This window comes from Dendropsophus ebraccatus, chromosome 1 (genome assembly GCF_027789765.1).
Source record: "Dendropsophus ebraccatus isolate aDenEbr1 chromosome 1, aDenEbr1.pat, whole genome shotgun sequence".
Classification (NCBI taxonomy): domain Eukaryota; kingdom Metazoa; phylum Chordata; class Amphibia; order Anura; family Hylidae; genus Dendropsophus; species Dendropsophus ebraccatus.
The window spans coordinates 153,016,867-153,038,693 of NC_091454.1; the positions used below are offsets into that span (position 1 = coordinate 153,016,867).

At 41.5% G+C, this 21,827-nt stretch overlaps 1 protein-coding gene across 1 annotated transcript in view; it reads left to right on the plus strand.

Moving 5' to 3' along the window:
• The window catches only part of LRRC49 (leucine rich repeat containing 49), a 91,194-nt gene that overhangs the window by 16,692 nt on the left and 52,675 nt on the right, over positions 1 to 21,827 (plus strand). Inside the window, exons 6-9 of the mRNA XM_069956555.1 lie at positions 1,605 to 1,808; positions 5,646 to 5,712; positions 8,732 to 8,875; positions 20,157 to 20,218. Of these exons, the coding sequence (XP_069812656.1) occupies positions 1,605 to 1,808; positions 5,646 to 5,712; positions 8,732 to 8,875; positions 20,157 to 20,218 (477 nt within the window). The remainder of the gene's footprint in view (positions 1 to 1,604; positions 1,809 to 5,645; positions 5,713 to 8,731; positions 8,876 to 20,156; positions 20,219 to 21,827) is intronic.

The window sequence follows — 21,827 nt, forward strand, 5'->3', positions numbered from 1 at the left end:
CTACTTACTAGATAGATAGATAGATAGATGTAATGATAGATAGATAGGAGATAGATATAGGAGATAGATGTAATGATAGATATATAGGAGATAGATCTATCTATCTATCTCTTTATCTCTCTATCTCTCTATCTATCTCCTATATCCTTGATAGATAGATAGGAGATAGATATAGGAGATAGATGTAATGATAGATATATAGGAGATAGATCTATCTATCTATCTCTTTATCTCTCTATCTCTCTATCTATCTCCTATATCCTTCTATCTAATATCTGCCCCCAGTCACCGTCACATGCTGTTCCGGACCCCCCCCCCCTCTCCCGCACATACAGTTGGGTCAGGTATAGGTCGGCACCACCATGCTCCACCGGGCACCGCTCTCTCTCCTGCACAGGAATCCTCTGCCCTCTGTCACTCAGTGCTGTGGCACATATATCTGCCGTCAGCGTCCCGGGCAGATCGTCACGCACGGCTACTTCCAACACTGCCAAAAGATAACGATGCACCAAGGATTCCTGTGGGGGACAGAGTGCGGTGCCTGGTTTGGGGAGGATGTGCCGACCCATACCTGACCCCTGCAGCCACTTTATGTACGGGAGAGGGGAGGCAGGGCACACCGTGCAGCTTCCAGAGCCGCCCAGAAGCAGCAGCAGCCCTGAGCACACAGCACCCCTGTGCGCAGCCTGTCAGATCTCCAGCCTTCCTCTTCAGGAAGATTAACTGAGGGGAACAGAGCACGCGGCTGCAGGGTGAGGAGGAGGAGGGAGGGGAGAAATACAGCAGATACCGTCCTGGCAGAGTTGAGGTCGGTTAACCGACGCCAGAGACGGTATCGGTATTTTGATGGTATATCGCCCAGCCCTACTTCCCAGTGTACACACGATAAACACCTGCTCTGTAGATATTAAAAAGTGAGGATCTTAGCAAACTATTTGATCAAACATAGTATACTATGTCACCAACGGTTTTTGTATGTACTTAAGCCACAAGCAGTGTGCAACCTGCAGTGTGAACAGAGTCATAGATTTGCTGCCAATTTTTTCCTTTTTTTTTTCCCCCATTATCCCTGTACTGTCATCATTGTGCACAATATCCCTATATTAGGCTAGGTTCACACTGCGTTTTTGCAATCCGTTTTTGCAATCTGTTTTTTTTTCAAAAAACTAATGCATTTGTATGCATACATTTTAATCTGTTTTTCTATTGACTTCCATTGTAAAAAAAAAAAAGAGGATTAAAACGGGTCCGTTTTTTTTTGACGGACACAAAAACGTAGCTGACACTATTTTTGTGTCCTTTTAAAAAAACGGATCCGTTTTTTTTTCAATGGAAGTCAATGGAGAAACGGATGCACCAAAATGCATCCGTTTTTTTTCATCAGTTTTTCATCCGTTTTTTGCAAAAAACGCAGTGTGAACCCAACCTTATGAAATCGCTGTCTGCATTATTCCCATGCATTTCAGAGACTAAAATAAACATAAGGTGGTCATTGTTGAGTGGCGCCCCAGTGAAAAATATAATTTTTCTGTGTGCAACTCAGTCTTGCAATATTTGCACTATACTATAAAGATATTTTTATTTTATTTTTTATTTCTTTTAAGGCAAAACTTCACAGTCTTCCCCATTATAGAAGGTGAAGAACAACTACGGCTGTTATATTTACAGCACAACTCAATAACAAGAATACAGAATATTTCAAGTCTTCAGCGTCTAATATTTATTGACCTGTATGATAACCAGATAGAAGAAATAACCGGTCTTTCTTCTTTGAGATCTTTACGTGTTCTTATGCTCGGAAAAAACAGGTTAGTATTATTCACTAGCTTGAAGTGTGTCTATTTATTTTACATGTGTTTTGGCTGTCTTCTTTTGCTGCTTTTCAAATTTGTTTCTTTAATTACATAAAGAGCTTTCAGGTCACAGGGGGTCAGCACCTGTAGGTGGGTGTGGTTTCAGGGGGCAAGGCTTAAAGTGACACTGTCACCCCCTTTTTGCATTCTGACTTCTCTTCATAGATGTAATGGGTAAATTTACGTCATGGTGCTTGTTCAAGTAAAAAGTGATATTTTATCATCTGCAGATTGTGCTAAGTGGGCGGGGCCTCAAGCCCATCCATGACATTGGCACATAGACCCCACCCCCTCGCGGACCATTGGAACAGGCTGGCCTAAAGGTCTAGGCCCCACCCCCTCTAGGTCAGCCCATACCAATGGGCGTTGAGGGTGCGCGGCTAAGTGGTGCAGTTGCCGTAAAACCCCGCCCACTTAGCACAATCTGCAGATGATAAAAGATGACTTTTTACTGGAACCAGCACCATGATGTATGATATAAAATGAAGTATGAAAACTGCTGAATTAATCCTTTACACCTGTGTAGAGAAGTCAGAATGCAAAAAGGGGGCGACGGTGTCACTTTAAATGAGGGGATTCTGTTGCAGATTTCCCTCATCAATAAATAGACAGAATGGTGACTGACATGAGGTGAAATAGCGTCTCTCCTCTCCATATTACACTGCCCGTTCACTGTAGATCTTTACAGTACAACAATAACAATATTGTTCCTTTACTTAGAAAGCTCCAACTGTAGTGCTGTAAAGAGATTGTAGTCAAAACATTGTGAGCCCCATTGGGGACTGAGACCAATATGAGTGGAGTGTGTGATAAAATCCATGGGAAAATTGGGGGACATACATCCAGCTGTTATCCCTGAACTTCAACACTACAAAGCGACATGGCTAACCTCCGTGTCCCCCCACAACATAGATATCAGCTCCTGGTCTCCTCCATGTCATGCTGTCCTTACTGCTGCAGCTTCTACCAGACTCAGATGTTAGCTCCTCCTACAGGGGTGGGGCTAAATCAATGTGGATGCATAACCCCACCCACCTGATGACTCACTGGTAGGAACAGGAAACCTACAGGGAGCGCAGTAGAGGAGTGCAGTAAGAAAAGCTCCAGGAGAGAGAGAGTAACTGCAGCACACATGATACATTTCCTTTATCCCTCTTGAACTAATTCTGCCTCAGTAAAGGAAATTACCATATAAAACAATAAAACAGCAACCCTATCCTCAGTAATGCACCATAACCACCGATGTAAAGCTTAGCAGAATAAATACTGCCATAATGACAAACATATCAGAGCATGATAGGAGTTGTCGTTCAACAGCCCTAGCCTGCTATACACTTATTTACATATAAAAATTACTTAGTTGTGCATTTGCTTGTGTTTCCTAACTACTACACTACAGCTGCTGTGGAATATTATGATATATATATACAGGCCCGTATCTGCCATGAGGCGAGGTGAAGTGTTCGCCTCAGGCGGCAGATAACACAGCCCTTGAGGGGGCGGCATCAGCGTCCTGTGTCCTTATCATTACAACTAGTTACGGCTCAGTGCCCAGCCGTGTTTCCTGTCAGTTGCCTCATGAGAAGCGCTGAGGAGGCACTGGAAGCCTCGTATTCACAGGTATTCACATCACATTAGACATAGATATAGTGCCTCCTGTTAACCCTTTCAATAATGCAGAGTTATTATACTCTGCATCACTTACACACTGTAGAAAAGAAAAAGTGACCAGCAGCGGGGACGCTATATTATGTCTTCTCTGCACTGCCGAACTCCCAGCTGACCTCAGCATAGTGCAAGAGCAGGAGAAGAGGCATAAAAGTCATGTTCTGCTCTGCTGTTAACTCTTTCTGTATAGCAGAATGTAAGTGATGCACAGTAATACTCTACATTCTGCAGTACTGAAAGAGTTAACAGAGCAGCCCGTTTTATGGCTCTTCTCTGGCTCCTGAGGTCAGAGGTCAGCAGTTGTAGATTGTAGTTTGTTTTGAAGCTCCCAGGGGGGCCCATAGTGGCTCAAACAGTTCAAAAATCTGGTCACCGCACACTGTTATCTATAGTGCTGTCCCATACACACTGCGATGCTGCACTGTGCCTGTCCTGGATCTTCTCTCCCTGACTATTGCTCTGAGGGGGGGGGGGGGGGGGGGGGGTTGGGGGGCGCTTTGTCAGTTTTCGCCTCAGGCGGCAAAAAAGCTAGAATCGGCCCTGTATATATATATATATATATATATATATATATATATATATATATATATATATATATATACTTGCATAAAAGCATTCATGCACACCTGACACTGACACACTATGTAAGAAGGACAATCGCATAGCAAGTGCTTTCTTACAGCTTGAGGCTGGGTTCACACTACATATATTTCAGTCAGTATTGTGGTCCTCATATTGCAACCAAAACCAGGAGTGGATTAAAAACACAGAAAGGCTCTGTTCACACAATGTTGTAATTGAGTGGATGGCCGCCACATAACAGTAAATAACGGCCATTATTTCAATATAACAGCCGTTGTTTTAAAATAACAGCAAATATTTGCCATTAAATGGCGGCCATCCACTCAATTTCACCATTGTGTGAACAGATCCTTTCTGTGTTTTCAATCCACTCCTGGTTTTGGTTGCAATATGAGGACCACAATACTGACTGAAATATACGTAGTGTGAACCCAGCCTAAAAATTGTATTATACCTAAGCCATGTCTGGGACTGCACAGGTTTGCAGTTTAAAGGGGTTGTCCGGCGAAAAAAAATTATTCACAGAATAACACACATTACAAAGTTATACAACTTTGTAATGTATGTTATGTCTGTGAATGGCCCCCTTCCCCGTGTTTCCCCCCACCCACGCTAGACCCGGAAGTGTGGTGCATTATACTCACCGCATGTCGTGTCGTCCACGGTCTCCGATCGTCAGCAGTGACGTCTTCTTCGGGAGCTTGGCGGATCTTCCCGAGTGCCGGCCGCCCTCTGCAGCGTCATCCGAAGCTCAGCCGCGATTGGCTGAGCATAACTGTGCTCAGCCAATCGTGGCTGAGCGGCTGATGACGCGGCCACGTCATCAGCTGCTCAGCCGCGATTGGCTGAGCACAGTTATGCTCAGCCAATCGCGGCTGCGCTTCGGATGACGCTGCAGAGGGCGGCCGGCACTCGGGAAGATCCGCCAAGCTCCCGAAGAAGACGTCACTGCTGACGATCGGAGACCGTGGTCGGCACGCGACAGGTAATGTATAGCGCACCACACTTCCGGGTACACGGATGGGGGTGGTGGGACACGGGGAAGGGGGCCATTCACAGACATAACATACATTACAAAGTTGTATAACTTTGTAATGTGTGTTATTCTGTGAATAATTTTTTTTCGCCGGACAACCCCTTTAAGTAAAAGGGAGACAACTAGTGACCACATGTTTAAGGTTGATTTAAACATAGAAACGTAAAAAAATCCCATGAACATGTATATTACAAAGCTACTTGCAATTGCAACCTGTATTGATTTATAAGAAAAAAAATTTAACCTCTTAGGCCCCGCGTTATTCTTCTGTAATTTACTGAAGGCTGCATATCCTTGTTTTCTTCTACCAGTGTGCAGACTAGTAATTATGGTGTATTACTCATGACTTCTAGACAGTTTTGCTGACTATAATGAATGTAGACTTTGATATTAATAACAGGAAATTCTGTTTGGATTGCTGGTAGCCATTTAGCATGAAATGTAAAAAATGTGAATAAGAGCAAACCAGTTCCTACATGAAAATTATTTTATTGTTTTTCTTTCAGAATTCAGAAAATATCAAACTTGGAAAATCTTAAAAATCTTGACGTTTTAGATCTACATGGCAATCAGGTAATAATCCACTATATTTAAAGTGAATACCTTGAATTTTTTCTCATGTTCCTCAAACCATTCCTGAACAATGTAATTGGTCTACAGCAATTTTAGGTAGCACTTTTGATGGTGCACATGCTATACTTACCTCTTCTAGTCCACTGCAGTTGCTGTGCCAATGCTCTTTGTCCTCTACTGGTCTTTTCTTCTCCTGGCTTCTGTGTCATTCTTCATGCCCAGCCAAACAGTGACTGAGGTGGGATTCCACTACAGACACTGATAGGCTGGAAGCACAGAGAGATATATAAAAGGTATTACGTGTTCCCATGGCCTTATGGCTATCTAACTGTGTCATCAGTTTCAAACATGTATTGCAGCAGATAGATTCACTGTAAGTGCCTACATTTTAGTACAGATGCTAGTATTGACCATGAAAGCCTTGTCAGGGCACCCAGTTTTTCATAACCCAGACATGGACAGTTTGGTATTAATGTTGATCTCCTTTTGCCGTCCACAACAAGTCCCACATATTGCTTTCCCTCTGCTCCTGTTCAGAAATGCAATATCAGACAATGCCTTGCTGTCCAAGCAGATGGACCTTTCACAAGCAACATGACCATTTGCTGTCACTCATCCAGTAATAAGTGGTCTGCTGGTTTCCTTTTTGCATTCTACACTCAGACAGCATTTTCTGTAACAATAAGGAAACCTTTGTCTTCACAATGTACAGTACATCTATCAGAAGAGCATTTGAAATGTATGTATGTATGCATTTCATCATTTAAAAAAAAAAAAAAAAAAAAGTGGAATGAGAGTGACCTTAACAATTGCTTACAATCATCTGGGAATAGATAGCCTGCAAAAAATCAGCTGACCCTAGTAGGACACACTGGGGCACCTTTAACAAATTAGGCCTCACCCACATTCACCCCTCTTGCACACACCTCTTAGGTAAATTTGGTGGGACCTCCGGAGCAGGTGTAGATTTGTGCCATTATTTACGCCTCTTTCCAGGCTTAAAAAATAATACATTAGGTGTGGGATAAAGCCACACACCCATTTGATAAATTTTATGTGCCCTACTGTGTGATAGATTTGGCCTAATTTGTTAAATCCTTTTTTCCTTCCATATACCGTGCCTTGTTTCCTTACCTTACATGAATAATTTGTGCCATAATAGCAGTGCATATGCTATGCTGTGTAACGGGTCGCACTCTTCAGAGTTGTAGCTGGGCGGGAATAATCACTATATAAGTAGTTGTAGCCACCCAATTGCCATTCAGAAAATAATGAATTTTCACAAGTCTTGCAGATGCTTAAAGTGTATTTATTGTGCAACAAGGAATCCACAGACTAAAGCATTTGTTAATCCCTGTATATCTCACACCTTTGTCAAGGAGTCTGTAGTAAAGAACACAAAAATAAACAGTGTAAACTGTGTGATAACTATGTACAATTTTACCTATTTTATACATAACTTTATATCTGTATGAAATGTATATGTCACGGTATCGTGGATAAAAACTATAGTATTGGCTAAATCTGCATAATAAGTCATACATATCAACACATCAAACGTGGCTTTATAGTATGTTCAGTTATTTTAAATGTCATTTTGTGTTAACTTTGTGATAGGCAGGTGGTGGCATAGCTATGGATAAATATCATATAATTTGTAATTAGGGCGGGTATATATGAACATATAGGTACATAACAGTGCAAGAAGAAGGTCATAAGTCGAGAGCAGAGCCATAGTGATATAGTGTAAGCAGCAGCACATCCTATGTGAATGTAAATGCACACTTACAAAGACTGCCAAACATGCTATGTCTGATGTGGCTGTGCAGCATGCCTCAACATCCCGTTGTTATTGGACAGGTACATTAGACTGGTTATTTGGCTGGGGGTTTGGATAAGGTTGATGTAGTGTGTGCGGTGTGGATGAGAAAGAAACAAATTAAAGCGACTGTACCATCACCCCTATGTGATGAGGCTACATTGATTCTAATAGAGCCACATCACAGAGGGGATATGGTCCCAGAGCAGCGGGCCTTCTGCCAGTGCATAGAGCTGGGCTGTAAATAGAGACTTGCTGGAGCATGGCAAAAAAAACAGCATTTAAAAAAAAAAAAAAAAAAAATAGATATATATATATATATATATATATATATATATCTATCTATCTATCTCCTCGATTCCAGGATGCTGGCACCGATTGCTGTTGTAAAAGAAAAAAAAAGAGCAGTGTACCTGATGGTTCATGCGCTTTAAATAAGTTGCTTGAGAGCAGAAAAACACTTGTCCATGTAATACTGCAATAGTGTGCAAAGTCCATAGACAAACATGACATTGTTTCAGGCAATAAAGCCCTGCCTGCGCTGGGGGCATTGTTTTGCACCATATGACACACTGTTATGGTCAGTGTATTACTTTGGAAAGCATATCTTGGATAGATTTTTGCACTGTGTACGGCACAGTTATGCTGGCACTGTGAAGTGGTTTCATAGAAGCTTTATTGTTATGTAGTTATTGTATGTAGTGTTTGTTACTCCACGTAAGAGAACTGTGTGTAATGCTGAAGTACTGGATGATATTTTGTAGTCTTGTATTGTTTGTACACCGCATGACCTTCTCACACTCTGAGCCACTATAATACAAATAATGTATAGCACGGTCAGCTGTATTTTTGTACTTTGTGAACAGTGCATGGCAGTACTAAGTAGGCATTGGATAGCTTTATTGTGCAAATATTTTTTTTTTTGTATTTTTAGCACTTTTTTTCATATTTTATTTCCTCACAGCTTCCTTTTATAACTGAAGATGAATTGAGTGATTTTGCTAGTGAAATCATTTCATTCATTCATTCATTCATTCATTCACTTAGTGGGTGATGAGTAAGGACTAGTACAATCCGAATCCCAATGGTCTCCAACGTGTTGTTTATGTATTTGACTTTGTGTAGTGTGTGCATCAAATCATGGTATTATTGATATTTTATGTCTCATAGTTGATTATAATTTGTTCCCTTTCTTCATAGATATCTCAGATAGAGAATATTGGTCACCTGGGAGAGCTGCGAGTGTTAAACCTTGCTCGAAATCAGATAAGCCAAGTAGAAAACCTAACTGGTCTAGACTCCCTGACAGAGCTGAACCTGAGGCATAACAGCATCAGTGTGGTGGTGAGAACTCTATACCTGTGCTGTACTTTACGTTGTCTGCATAATCTAGTAAAGGTGCTTACAAATGCCATTGGTCAGATTTTATTGCGTTTAAATAACACACATAGACAAATTGATGTTATACTTGGGAGCCAAGTAGACAATTCTGATAGGGGCTGGGTAGGATGGGGCAGGGTTTGGTGGCTGGGCCACATTAACCTGCAAAACATGCCTAAAACGGTTCCTCTTCCTCTTGAGACAGTCCAAAGAAAGCCCCTAATCAGAGAAATGCTACCCTAGACTAACACTGCTGTCAGGGTGCGGCTTGGTTTTATTGCCACAACCAGATTCGATTATGACATCATCCTCATACGTGACATGACATCACAAGCAGTGGGTGTGGCCAGTACACACACAGATGAATACTATAATAGGGGGAGATTTATCTAACATAGTATAAAGTGAAACTGGCTCAGTTGCCCCTAGCAACCAATCAGATTCCACCTTTTATTTTACAAAGAGTCTATGAGGAATGAAAGGTGGAATCTGATTGGTTGCTAGGGGCAACTAAGCCAGTTTAACTTTACACCATGTCCGATAAATCTCCCCCTATATGTACCTGCACTGGACTTAGCTTCTACAGTTATAGGCTGGGTTCACACTACGTATATTTCAGTCAGTATTGTGGTCCTCATATTGCAACCAAAACCAGGAGTGGATTGAAAACACAGAAAGGCTCTGTCCACACAATGTTGAAATTGAGTGGATGGCTACCATATAACAGTAAATAACTGCCATTATTTCAATATAACAGCCGTTGTTCTAAAATAACAGCAAATATTTGCCATTAAATGGCGGCCATCCACTCAATTTCACCATTGTGTGAACAGATCCTTTCTGTGTTTTTAATCCACTCCTGGTTTTGGTTGCAATATGAGGACCACAATTCTTACTGAAATATACGTAGCGTGAACCCAGCCATAAAGTGTAACTGTCATTTATAATCTATAATCACTCATCCCTCTCGGCCCCTCCATAGGTTATAATGGACACCGGAAACCTGTCTTCACTTTGCTTTTCTGCAACAGATAAGAAGTGTGTGTGTGTGTGGGGGGGGGGGGGTCTGGGAAACTGCTTTTTGAATACAGAAAGAGTTAAGTTTCTTATCAATTATACTAATTGATTTCTGTAATGGTGCGTTTACACAGAAAGATTTATCTGACAGATCTTTGAAGCCAAAGCCAGAAACAGACTATAAACAGGGAACAGGTCATAAAGGAGAGACTGGGATCTATCCTCTTTTCAAATCCATTCCTGGCTTTGGCCTAAAAAATCTGTCAGATAAATCTCTGTGTAAACGCACCATAAATTTATGTGAGATGACAGTTACCTTTAAACCCATCATTACTGCTTCCTACTCTGAGAGCCGCGTTCACACAGGGTGTTTTTTCATTAAACAACGGCTTTTGCAGATTGCAAAAACGGCCGTTGTTTAATGCCACTGCGCAATTACATTAGATTGCATGGAGTTACAGCCACAGTGTATACACACTGTATACACTACGGCTGTGGTTCTCTGCGGCCGCACAAAATAACTGACAGGTCTATTTTGTGCGTCTGGTATTCGGTGAACAGCGGCTGCAAATCGTAGCCTGTGCACAAAATGTAATGTAAGAGTCCCGGCCATACTTTACATTGTTCTCTGTGGCTAATTGAAGCGTGGACACACCCGAATGTGCCCGTATTTCAATTCTAATAAAGTGATGTTCACCTGGCTGATACTACAGTATTATTTCACACGGCCATGTCCAACAGCCGCTGTTACTATGTGGGAACATGGCCCGATCCTGTATCAAATTATATCCTATTATATAATATATCATGGGGCTCAGCTGCTTTTAGTTGGACAGAATAAGTCACCTGACAGATTCGCTTTTACACTATGTACACACAGTATTTTAATATATATTTATGTAAAGTCCTAAAATGTGGCTGGAAATGTGGCTGCAAAAAAGAATAAAACAAACAGTCTTTGACATGTATGCATATACTTTACATGGGTATATATATGAGTAGTGTGTGTGTATGTGCATAGATATGTAAGGTTTAAATGCATTAGGCTTGGTTCACATCGTACTTCAGCTCTTGATCATTGGAGCAAAAGAATGAAAAAATGAAGATGCTGCAAAACGGCCCCCATACAAAACCATACGCGCCCTGTTGACCTTGAGTACATCTGGTTACTGCATGGAGTCATGTGAACAGATTATATTAATACTGTATGCTACATTATTTTTGTCGGGTATTTTTGGCTGAACCTGTGACAGGCACCAAACATCATTAGGCAGTGTTATTAGATGATTAGAGTGGTTAGATGTGGCGGTATTATGTATAATGTTATTGGTATATTGGATTTTTACAGACAGACGTTCCAGTGTTCTGCTCCTGATTTTCTGTCCCGCTGCAGTGCGGCCTTACACAGTGCTGGCTAAAAGAACCAGAAAGCACTTTCCCTATGTATGTCTGAGACTTCCGGTCCATCCACAAACCCCAGTGTGACTTGAGTAGTCGCACAAGGTACCGGAAGTAAAGAGATAACTGAGCCCCCTGTAAGCCATTTAAATGGGGGGCATTTTTTAGGGTACAGGGAGCATAATTATGACCCACAGGGCGTTATTATTGGACGTTATTACAGGGACATGCATATCAGTCACAGTCACATTGCTATGGGTGGGATGTGATTTGGGAATGACCTGCTGATACAGAGCCTATTGACTGCAGTGTGATCTCGGATCTCTATTTATAACTAGAGATGAGCGAACCAGGTTCGGGTTCGAGTCCATCCGAACCCGAACGTTCGGCATTTGATTACCGGTGGCTGCTGAACTTGGAAAAAGCTCTAAGGTTGTCTGGAAAATATGGATACAGCCAATGACTATATCCATGTTTTCCACATAGCCTTAGGGCTTTATCCAACTTCAGCAGCCACCGCTAATCAAATGCCAAACGATCGGGTTCGGATGGACTCGAGCATGCTCAAGGTTTTCTCATCTCTATTTATAACCAATCGCATCCTTGGGGGTACTATGCTGGATCTTCTCATCACATGGGGGGTACTTAGCCTTGTCCGCTTGGTATATCTGCTACATATAGGCTTATCTTTGAGTGTTCTGCTTACTAGTTCCTTATCTATTAGACTATATAACTGTCTGTATAAGGGCCCTATTATACTGTTCGCCGTGTACTAGGGATGTCCCGATACCAGAATTTTGAGTTCAATACCAATACCATATTTTTTATTTCCATATTTAAAGGGAACCAATCGGCTGATATGGTTCCCTGATCCGCTGTATACAGCTCCTGCAGCAGCCGTGGCAAGTACCGGCCGCTGCTGCAGCAGTAGCTGTATACCCGTAAAAAAGGACTTTAATCCCCCCCGCGTGTGACAGGCAGCGGCGGGGAAGTAGTCATCTGGACGGCTCCTCGTCTGTATCTAGTCAACTTTCTCTGCCTGTCAGAGCACTGGGAGGGGATGAATGACAGGCAGAGAGGTCCTCTACTGGCCTCTCTGCCTGTCAATCATCCCTTCGAGCCTGCTGACAGGCAGAGATCGGTGACTAGACACAGACGGGGAGCCGCCCAGATGACTACCTCCCAGCCGCTGCCTGTCACGCTCCCGGGGGATTAAAGTCCTTTATTTTCAGGTATACAGCTACTGCTGCAGTCGCGGTCGGTATGTGCCATGCAGGAGCTGTATACAGCAGTTCAGGGAACCATATCAGCCCGATTGAGCTGATTGGTTCCCTTTAAGAAAGTATAAAAAAACCCTCTTAAAATAAAAATATAATGCCCCCCTGCCCAGGCTGCGGATATGATGCCCCCATGAACCACATTTTTATTTGTGACTTTTTGGTCACTTTTTTGCTATATTTTATATGCCAGGTGTTTTTAATATTTTTTTATCCCACTTTTTTGGTCCGGGAATTATTAGAACTTGTATTATGAATATTTTTTTTTTATTATTTAAAAAAAAATCTTCTTTTTTTTTTACACTTTAATTCCCCTGTACCTCCCAGCATACCTTCTTGTGCAGTTAACCTCCCAGAATACCTTCTTGTGCATTACAACTCCCAGCATACCTTCTTGTGCACTACAACAAGTGTACAAGTAGGTATGCTGGGAGCTGTAAGGCACAAGAAGGTAACTGGGGACTGCAGGGTGCAGGGGCAGCTCCCGGGGGAGAGAGGATGGGGGGGCAGGGCTTGCAGTGTGCAGTGGTTGCTCCTGTGGGGTGAGGATGGGCGGAAGAACTTGCGAGTGCGAGGGACCGCTGCTGCTACACCGGCGGGTCCCAGTGGAAGGAGGGGATAGTTACATGACTGCCGCCTGCGGGATCGTGGACCGCAGACATTAGCAGTGGGGGCCGCTCCACATGCAGCAGACTCCTGCTGTATATGGAGCGGCTCTTGAGGGGTTAAATGCAGCTGTAAGGTGTGACAGCGGCATGTACACTGTAAAATAGCTGGAACAAGCGCCGGGAGCGGACATTGCGCGGACTTAGGAGGTGAAACCAGAGGGCGGCACAGAGAACATGGCTAGCACTCAGCTAGCCGCCGGCCGTGTTCTCTGTGCTATACTTTGTTAATCTGCACTATTATGCAGCTCAACATAAAGTATCGAATACCAGAAAATCCTGGTACTGAACCGTTTTTTTGCCCGGAATATCGATAGTAGTATTGATATTTTGGTGCATGGTGCATTACTAGCCACATATAACAATAAATTTTGAAGTCTGCTCTAAAGACCCCATCAGCCGAGAATCAGGGGTGTACCTGGTCCTCAGCTGATCGCTGACAATTTTACACAGGCCAGTTATCGGGAGAAGGTACGTTTCTGGACAATAATTGGCCCGTGTAAAAGGCCCTTAAATAAAGGACAACTCCTGGCTATATGCCCTGCTGAGGTGCTTCACTGCAAAGAGTGAATCCTGTTCTTCATTTCAAACATATATTACTTGTTTTTTTTTTTGTTTGAATTAGAGCTATGTATTATAACTGTATTACATATTTTCTACAACAGTGACCAGATGGAATTATCCTCTTAATTTTCTGTTGTGCTTTCTGATGTGTGTGGATGTGTCCTCGGTTTACGTAAAATATTGAATACAGTATTTGATGAGAAATACAACATTGAATGATTTTGTAATTAGACATGAAAAGTTGGAAGTGATCAAACTTGTTACTAGATTTATAAAAGCTGGAAGCCCTGACTTAGTTCTTTTGATTTGCAAGCACCGAGAGGGGTAAAAAGTATGTACCTTCAGATTAGGGAACTGTTGGCTAAGAAAAACCTAAAAAAGAAATTAAAGTTTAAATAGAAAATACGATCCAAAGTGTCAAAAAGGCTGCAGAAATCCAAGGTTACTCTGCAAATTTTTCTGCTTTTTTTCTTGCGCCATATTTTAACCCTCAGGAAAAATACACAATGGTGGAAATTTATGAAATCCGGCATACTTGAATACAACCTTTGAGTGTTTGCAATACACAAGTACAACATTTATAGTAGGAACACATTTTGTTTAACACCCCAACCACTGAATAGGTAAACTCTATTTTTTGTGCAAATTGAGCTTGTAAATACATTATCATAGTGTGGTCTAGTATATAACTATACCTCCAAAAGCCTAAAATAAGATAAATATTAGCATCTAAAAATCACTGACTGCTTTCACTTTCACAGACCAATGGCACAATAATAAATGTAAGCCTTATGTCTGAATTAATCAATGTAAAGTTCTGTGTGTGACACATAGACAGCACAGTATCTTGTATTGAGGTCAGTAGGAGGTTCTTCAGATATGTACCATTTGTTAGAATGCAGTGGAAGAGTAATGACTCCATAAATCACACATCAAACCTCCAAACTATTTTATATCTATCTCTCCATTTTATTAGAAATCACGGATTCCTGCATGCATTGTTTAAAATAATTTTCTTGCTCTTTACTTCCTATTGTTAGCTATGGTGATGCCTATAGATAGTTTTTTTTTTTTTGTCTCCAGAAACCAGTGACAAGCTATTCTGTATAAGGTTCCTTTTATTGTATGCCAGAAAAACTGAATAGTATGGATTTATTTCTGTTCAATTCTGTCCCTGAAATCAATGCACCATACCTAGTCTACAAAGTTTGTTAAGAGGGTTTCCACCTATTTTGGTTGCTGGTTAGAAAGCATTTTTTTGTTTTTCAATGTGCCGTTCTTGTCATTTTTTTCCCCTACAGTTAGTAGGATATGTTAGGCCTGTATAATTAAAGAAATAACACCAATAGGTTCTAATAAAGTGCTTTAATAAATAGTATAGTATTATTACATAATACATATCACTATTTAACATCATATAGTGTGCTGTGAAGTATCCTTAATATATCAGAAACACCAACTAATATTATATAACCAAGAAATATTATATAAAAAAAAGAAATATGTGAGTGTATTTTTTCAAAATATTATACTTTTATTAATTTTAAAAAATTACATAACCATGCAAAAGAGATGTCCACAGTACAACATACTAGGACAATGGTGCACATGGGAATGATTTAAATGACATCACCAATAGAATATTCATATGAATGGTATATCCTTAGTAACAGAGATATTCCTGCTATCATATACACACTGACTTGTAATCATCATCATCATTAGGAATGCCACGGGAACATTTTCTCCATGCTGAACATTGCACAGGTGCTTAACGATCCAGCCCATGTGCCGGGCTGACACAGGTGATGAATAGTAGCAAATCAGCCCTGCAGCATTCCTAATGATGAAGAGGGTGGGGAGGAGGGACAGAGGGGTGGTGCAAAGTTAGGGCACAGATACTCCCATTTGGCACGGGCTGCAAGTTTAAAAGTTGTTTTTTTAGGCAAATAACGGCATTACCTGCCGAACGGACCCCAGGGTACAGAGTCTCTTTGAGAGTGCAAATTCTACATGAAGACAATTTAAATAGGGTGCTAAGTTGCAACAAAGTTACACTATGAATTAAAGTGCTGAGGTGCAATGAATTATAATGCTACAACTACCACATAGCTGCAGATTAAATCAATGATGTTTAAAAATTGCTAAATATGATGTGCGCAAAAAAAAAACAATGTTTCAAAGACCTATATATCAATATAAATTATAAAGGTGAACGTGCAAATGAAACATCATATATAAACAATTATGTGTAAACAATTAATTGGTTTCAATGCTAAAGTGACAGTGCAAGTAAAAAAAAAAAAAAAATCAAAACCACACGAAATGTTTTAAAATTTCCACTTATAAATTCATAAAAAACAGCATATAGAGTTCCCTTCTCCTCCTCCCCCTCACAGAAGGTCCCTAGTGACCACCGACCAATTGTAGTGAAGAATTACAGGAGCCCAGAAATAGTTGCTCCTCTTCTGCAGTCACACTTCAAGATATGGGAAGGCGCTGTTCGGACTGGAGCTGAGCTGAGAATTAGAAATGGAGCAAGATCCAATTGGCTAGAAAGACTCTAGGAAGTGAGAAAGTGGCAAAAAGCCATTGAGCACAGACAATGTTTGCTGACTGAAACACACCAACAGTTGAGCACAGAGGTGTGAAGGTGGTGGCAATAAATACCCTCAGGAGAACAGGCTAGAATTCTCCAGAACCTGTGGGTTGAGCTATTAATACAGGTGAACAGGCACACACCTGCCACTAGAAGGAGCCCAATCCTCCAGGAGGCCAGCTCACAACCTGAGAGGCTGCTGGAAGCATGCTAAGAAAAAGCAGATGACCACAGCACAGAAAAACCTGCAGCAGGTAGAGGATAACGGACACAACCACCACAGAAAGTTTTATATTATTTTCTGTGCAGCAATAAAAAAAAAATGGAACTTTTTCAGCCAATGACTCAGCAGTGGATCAGAGGATTTACTCATATGAGAAAACCCTTAAAACCTAAAAGCATTGCCTTCTTTGGTGAAGCAGACATTTTGTGTGTTATGTGACCTTCGAACAGGACAATGTTCCCAAGAATACACCAAGGCTTGGATGCAGAAGACTTCCTGGAAGATTATGGAGTGGCCATTACAGTCTCCTACTCCTACATTACAGTTTCTCTACTCAATACTATACACACTTGTCATAATTGGGGTTAAATAATTCTGAGACTCTGGTAGTCAGTAAAAGTTAGTTGTGTTGAGCTATTTACATTGTTTGATTGTTTTGTTCAAATTAAAGTTTAAAATCTTTTTTAAATATTCCAAATTTCCAATAGTGGTGAAAGTTCCAATAATAGCAAAAGTTATCAACTGTGGTTATATGAGTCAACCTGGTTATATATAGCAGGACACTGCATCTGTTTATGTTTTATATGTGGGCTGCTGAGCCATACAATCATATGGAATAGCTCTACCTACAGTATGTACATACATATGCACACAGACACTTCTCAACATTAAAATGCTCACATGATAAGAAGTACAGTTTTCAGTCATTCAGTTAGCCTTTGTACACTGCCACATTCAGCATTAGTATGAGCCATTAGGAGAAATGACTATGAACCTTTTAGGAATTACAGCTGTTTATTACATAGACCTTCCATTGTTTGCAGACTCCGCAGTAATTAGATAAATTAACATAATTGTTTGTAATACCTGGAAACAAATACTTTGCAGGCACTGTCTGCCTAAAGTCTGGAACGCCAGAATGGCCTTCCATTGGATACTATGCCAGACCTCTACTGCACCTGCTACACTTGGGCTTGTTTGGGGGTCTTTCTGCCATCACTCAGTTTGCAGTATGGATGTTCCATCAGGTAGAGGTGAGATGATTGTGATGAAGGTGTTTTTGTGTCATTATCCATTTATGTGTAGCCCTGTCCTATCAGTAGCAGTTCAATTCTGTGTGCCTCCTTCTTACATTTACCACCAGTTTAATTGTCAATAAACACCAGTGAGACAGTTCTATTGGTTTTCTTCTGTGACCATGCCATAACACTACCTCCATCATGTATGTCAGACAATATGGGCAATGCCTCAAACCAGGAGCTCTGACTGGGCAGCATTTTATATCCTTCAAGGGATTGTATCATCTAAATTTTTTACTGATACTTTTTTTTTTATAGAATCTGTTTTAGGATTTCTGTAATGTCCTTTCATTTCTATCTTTGTATTTCTATGGGGGCAACCTTCTTGACAAGCGGTTTTTAATGTGCAGCAATCCCTATGGACATGGCAACAATAGACTGCAGCTGTCCAGTTCTATTAAAGAATAAGGTTTCTGACCTTTTCTTTTACAGGTCCAGAGGTCATTCATTTTAAGGGAAGGAGGAAGCTTAGCTGTGAGCTTCAGCTATTGTTATATCTATATACTGGTGTCACCTTTCACTGTATTCCTGTCTGTGAAAGACAACAACAGACAACGATCTGCCAACATCGTCCATGTCAGCTGATTGTTGTCTTCTATTAAACAAGACAAATCGTTTCGTGTGATAGGGTCTTTATCCTAGTTTAAAGGGGTAGTGTGGTGTTTAATATTTATTCACTAAATAACACACATTACAAAGTTATTCAACTTTGTTATGTGTGTTATTTAGGTGAATGGCCCCCTTCCCCATGTTCCACCGACCCCAGAAGTGTGGTGCATTATACTTACGCATGCGCTGTCGACCCTGGCCGCCATCTTGGGTCGACGACTACCTCTTTGGGAGGCTGGCCGTACCTCTCCAGCCCCCCTCCTCCGCGTCATCAGCTGCTCAGCCGTGCTACCCCTTTAAGGCCTAGTGGCCAGAGTGAAAACTACAAGATTCTGGTGCCTTTTGGTAATTTGTCTGTGGAGTGGATTATGTACAGTCTCCTACTGTAATAAAGAGTGGCTCAGCATTTGTGCTGTACTCTGGCACACCTAATAACTCTTTCCTCCTCCCTCTTCTTCATGAATAATCAATACTGCCCGACCTCCTCTTTGCTCAGTTGTTAGTCACTTTATACTAAATTTGGGTCAAACCCGCCCCACGGTATAAGGTGTATAGGGCCTCCTGACTTATCAACAATCAAATGATATGGGTGAAGATAGGGGCCAGGTATAATGGATTTTCGTTCACTCACTCTTTTTATTCTCAGAGAGATAAGCCACTACCAGAGCTGTCTGGCTGTGGATGGAGGATGGGAGATATTACTGCCAGCTGAATGATTGCCCGGCCTACAACAATTGAAGGTGTATTGGCACCTTTAATGGCTACACAGCTATTAAGGGAAATAAATAAACTGGGTGGATCCACAGAGCATTCTAATCATATCCTGTGCATAAATGATCTATGGTGTGGCTTTTAAATCCCTAGCCTGTGAATTTCTACTGCCTAAGCAATGCAGATTTTCTCCATTGACGTTAATGAAGAGAGTCAAAATCCTCAAAAAAATCCAGTTGTTGTGTTGTGCTGTGGGTATACTTCAGATCTGCAACAAAATCCACAACTTTGGCTTTCAAGTAGAATATTGCAGGAAACCCATAATATATATCTGCACTGCAGAATTTGGTAGGGAAATCCTGTTGACTTTTCCACCTTTGTTATAACATCCCTATAATCCATCAGACATTTTTCTCATCTGGTAACACCACTTGTCTCACGGATTCCGTGTTGCATCGCTACATGTGGCCTTATTCCAATTTGTCATGAAATATTGCAGGTGACATAAAAACTGCTGATCAGTCACTTGTCCAATTACTACTAAGTCTGAGAAAATGGAGCAAATGCCGTAATGTTGTATTTGTTGATAGATGTACTGCACTGTATATTTGCATGCAGAGATATAGTGTGACATATATTGAAGCAGTCATGTCTGTGGCATATTTTATGCATGAATTATCGACTTTGCGATCGTCCTAATAAAAGAGCCGGAAACAATAGGCTGCAAAGGTCATTTTCTCTTACAGCTTGTGTGATGTGTGAATGGTTTGTGCAGTCTGCCTGTGCTGTGTCATGTCAGGACCACACTATAAAATCCAATTTGCTGCTCTGCAGCTGATCACAGTCCTCTTTCTAGCGTACAGTTAAATTGCTGAGGCTGCATGTTGGCTCCTGAAAACAAGGACCTCTCTTCTCCACCCATCATCCCTCTGCTGTTCACCTTGCCAGTGTAGCTGGCTCTGCAGAACAGCTCTGTCTCCAGCCACGACACTCCCCTGTGAGCGATGCTGCAGCAGGACAGAGGGTGCTGCATCAGCTGAGCAGATGTTACCGGCCTACGTCACATAATCCCACTGATGTAGTCAATTTGTGCTTCCTTTCAGAGAGATGTGGATACTTTGCCCAGCCTTCAGATCCTTTATCTCAGCTTTAACAACATATCAAGGTAAGACGTAGACACGTTTGATGTCTTGATGCATGACTGCATTGTGAATGCTGTAATGTAATATAGAATGCGGGGGATGTCCTTGCTTTGCTGCACAGTGTGCATAGAGCATGGTCGCCTTTGGCTTGTAAAAGCAGCTGCCACACCTACTGACTGCATTCAGTTACAGAGCTAAGAGAATAGGAGCTTGTGGCATGTAATCCTTCCTATTGTCCTTGCTGGATAGGGATGATGGCATGTTTTATGAGGCAGCCAAGCCCATGCAGCATGCTTTGTGCTGCTTGAGGACTAGGCCTCTGGATTCACTAGAAGTTTGGCTGCTGTCAGTCTTAGTGTCAGTAATAAAGTGCACGCTGGTATAGGGTAAAGCACTGTGTGCACTGCAGCTTGCCTTTAGGAAGCCTATTGTAAATAATTTCATGATGTTTAAATGAACTTAACCATTTTCCATTTTGTAAAAAATTGCTTTTCTGTTATTACAATGTTAATTAATGATGATTATTTGTTTCATAGCAATTTCTAGTTTATAACCATGGTTCCGGTACTCCATTTACAATGTTAGCCAGTGCTATACTTTGTTATATAACCTGAGGGGCCACATGTGGCTGTTTGGCCTCTTAGGCACAGCTTCACCTTACTGCTGATCTGTCTGCAATGGATGGCACACAAAGGGATGACCCACATTTAGGTACCTGCAGAGTTCCTATTAAGGAAACATCCATGGCCATAGAGAAGATAAGTTAGTTGTGTATGGTATGGGAGCACGGGTACATTGGTGGGGGTACTGCTGCAGGATAAAGTGCTCTGTGTCACTGGTATATACTTATAGTAATGTGATCACTTCTGTGTGGGTAATTCTATGTGGTGGGCACACTTGTATGCACAAACCTTTTCTTCAATAGCTTTACTATTCCAAATGTAGCATAATTTGGCTTACATGACTTGCTCCACATTTGTTTATATGTTTCAAGCACTTTTTCTTGCTCAACAAAGGAGCATGGCTTGGGGGGGGGGCACTGTCTTAGATGTAATGGCTATGGTTGTCCGTTTTTTGTGCAGACATTGGCATGTGATGCAGATTTTTGAATTTTCAGACACTATTTTATAATTTGTATTGTGACGGAGAACCTTGGCACAGATTTACGGCAGAGAAATTAGCGAAGCAGGAAATATCTGCATTGTCTTATGGAGTTACTTTACCTAGGAATAGTTTTGGGAATAAGGTTAGGATGGGATATACTACTGCACAGTTTGCTGCAGCATGTGCTTTGATGTTTGAGACCTCTGTATAGGAACCCGGCATGTCACAAAAGCTTCTGTTCTGTCTTCCTGTTATATGGCATAAAGTCAGATGGTGATGAGTTTTTCTTGCATAAAATGATGCATTGCTGACAGTGGGATGGGATAGAAGGTGATCAGTGTGTATGAGATAGACAGGATCAGTGTGTGGGCAGGGCAGGGCACAGAGTTCTCTCTAGCAGCAGCCTCTAATGCAGATTATGATATAGCCCTGCCGCAGCTCTCCCCTTCCCCGACACATGCAAATGAGGTAGATGAGGATCTGTTCTATTGGTTTGTCTAGTAACCCCTATCTAATAAATACATTATA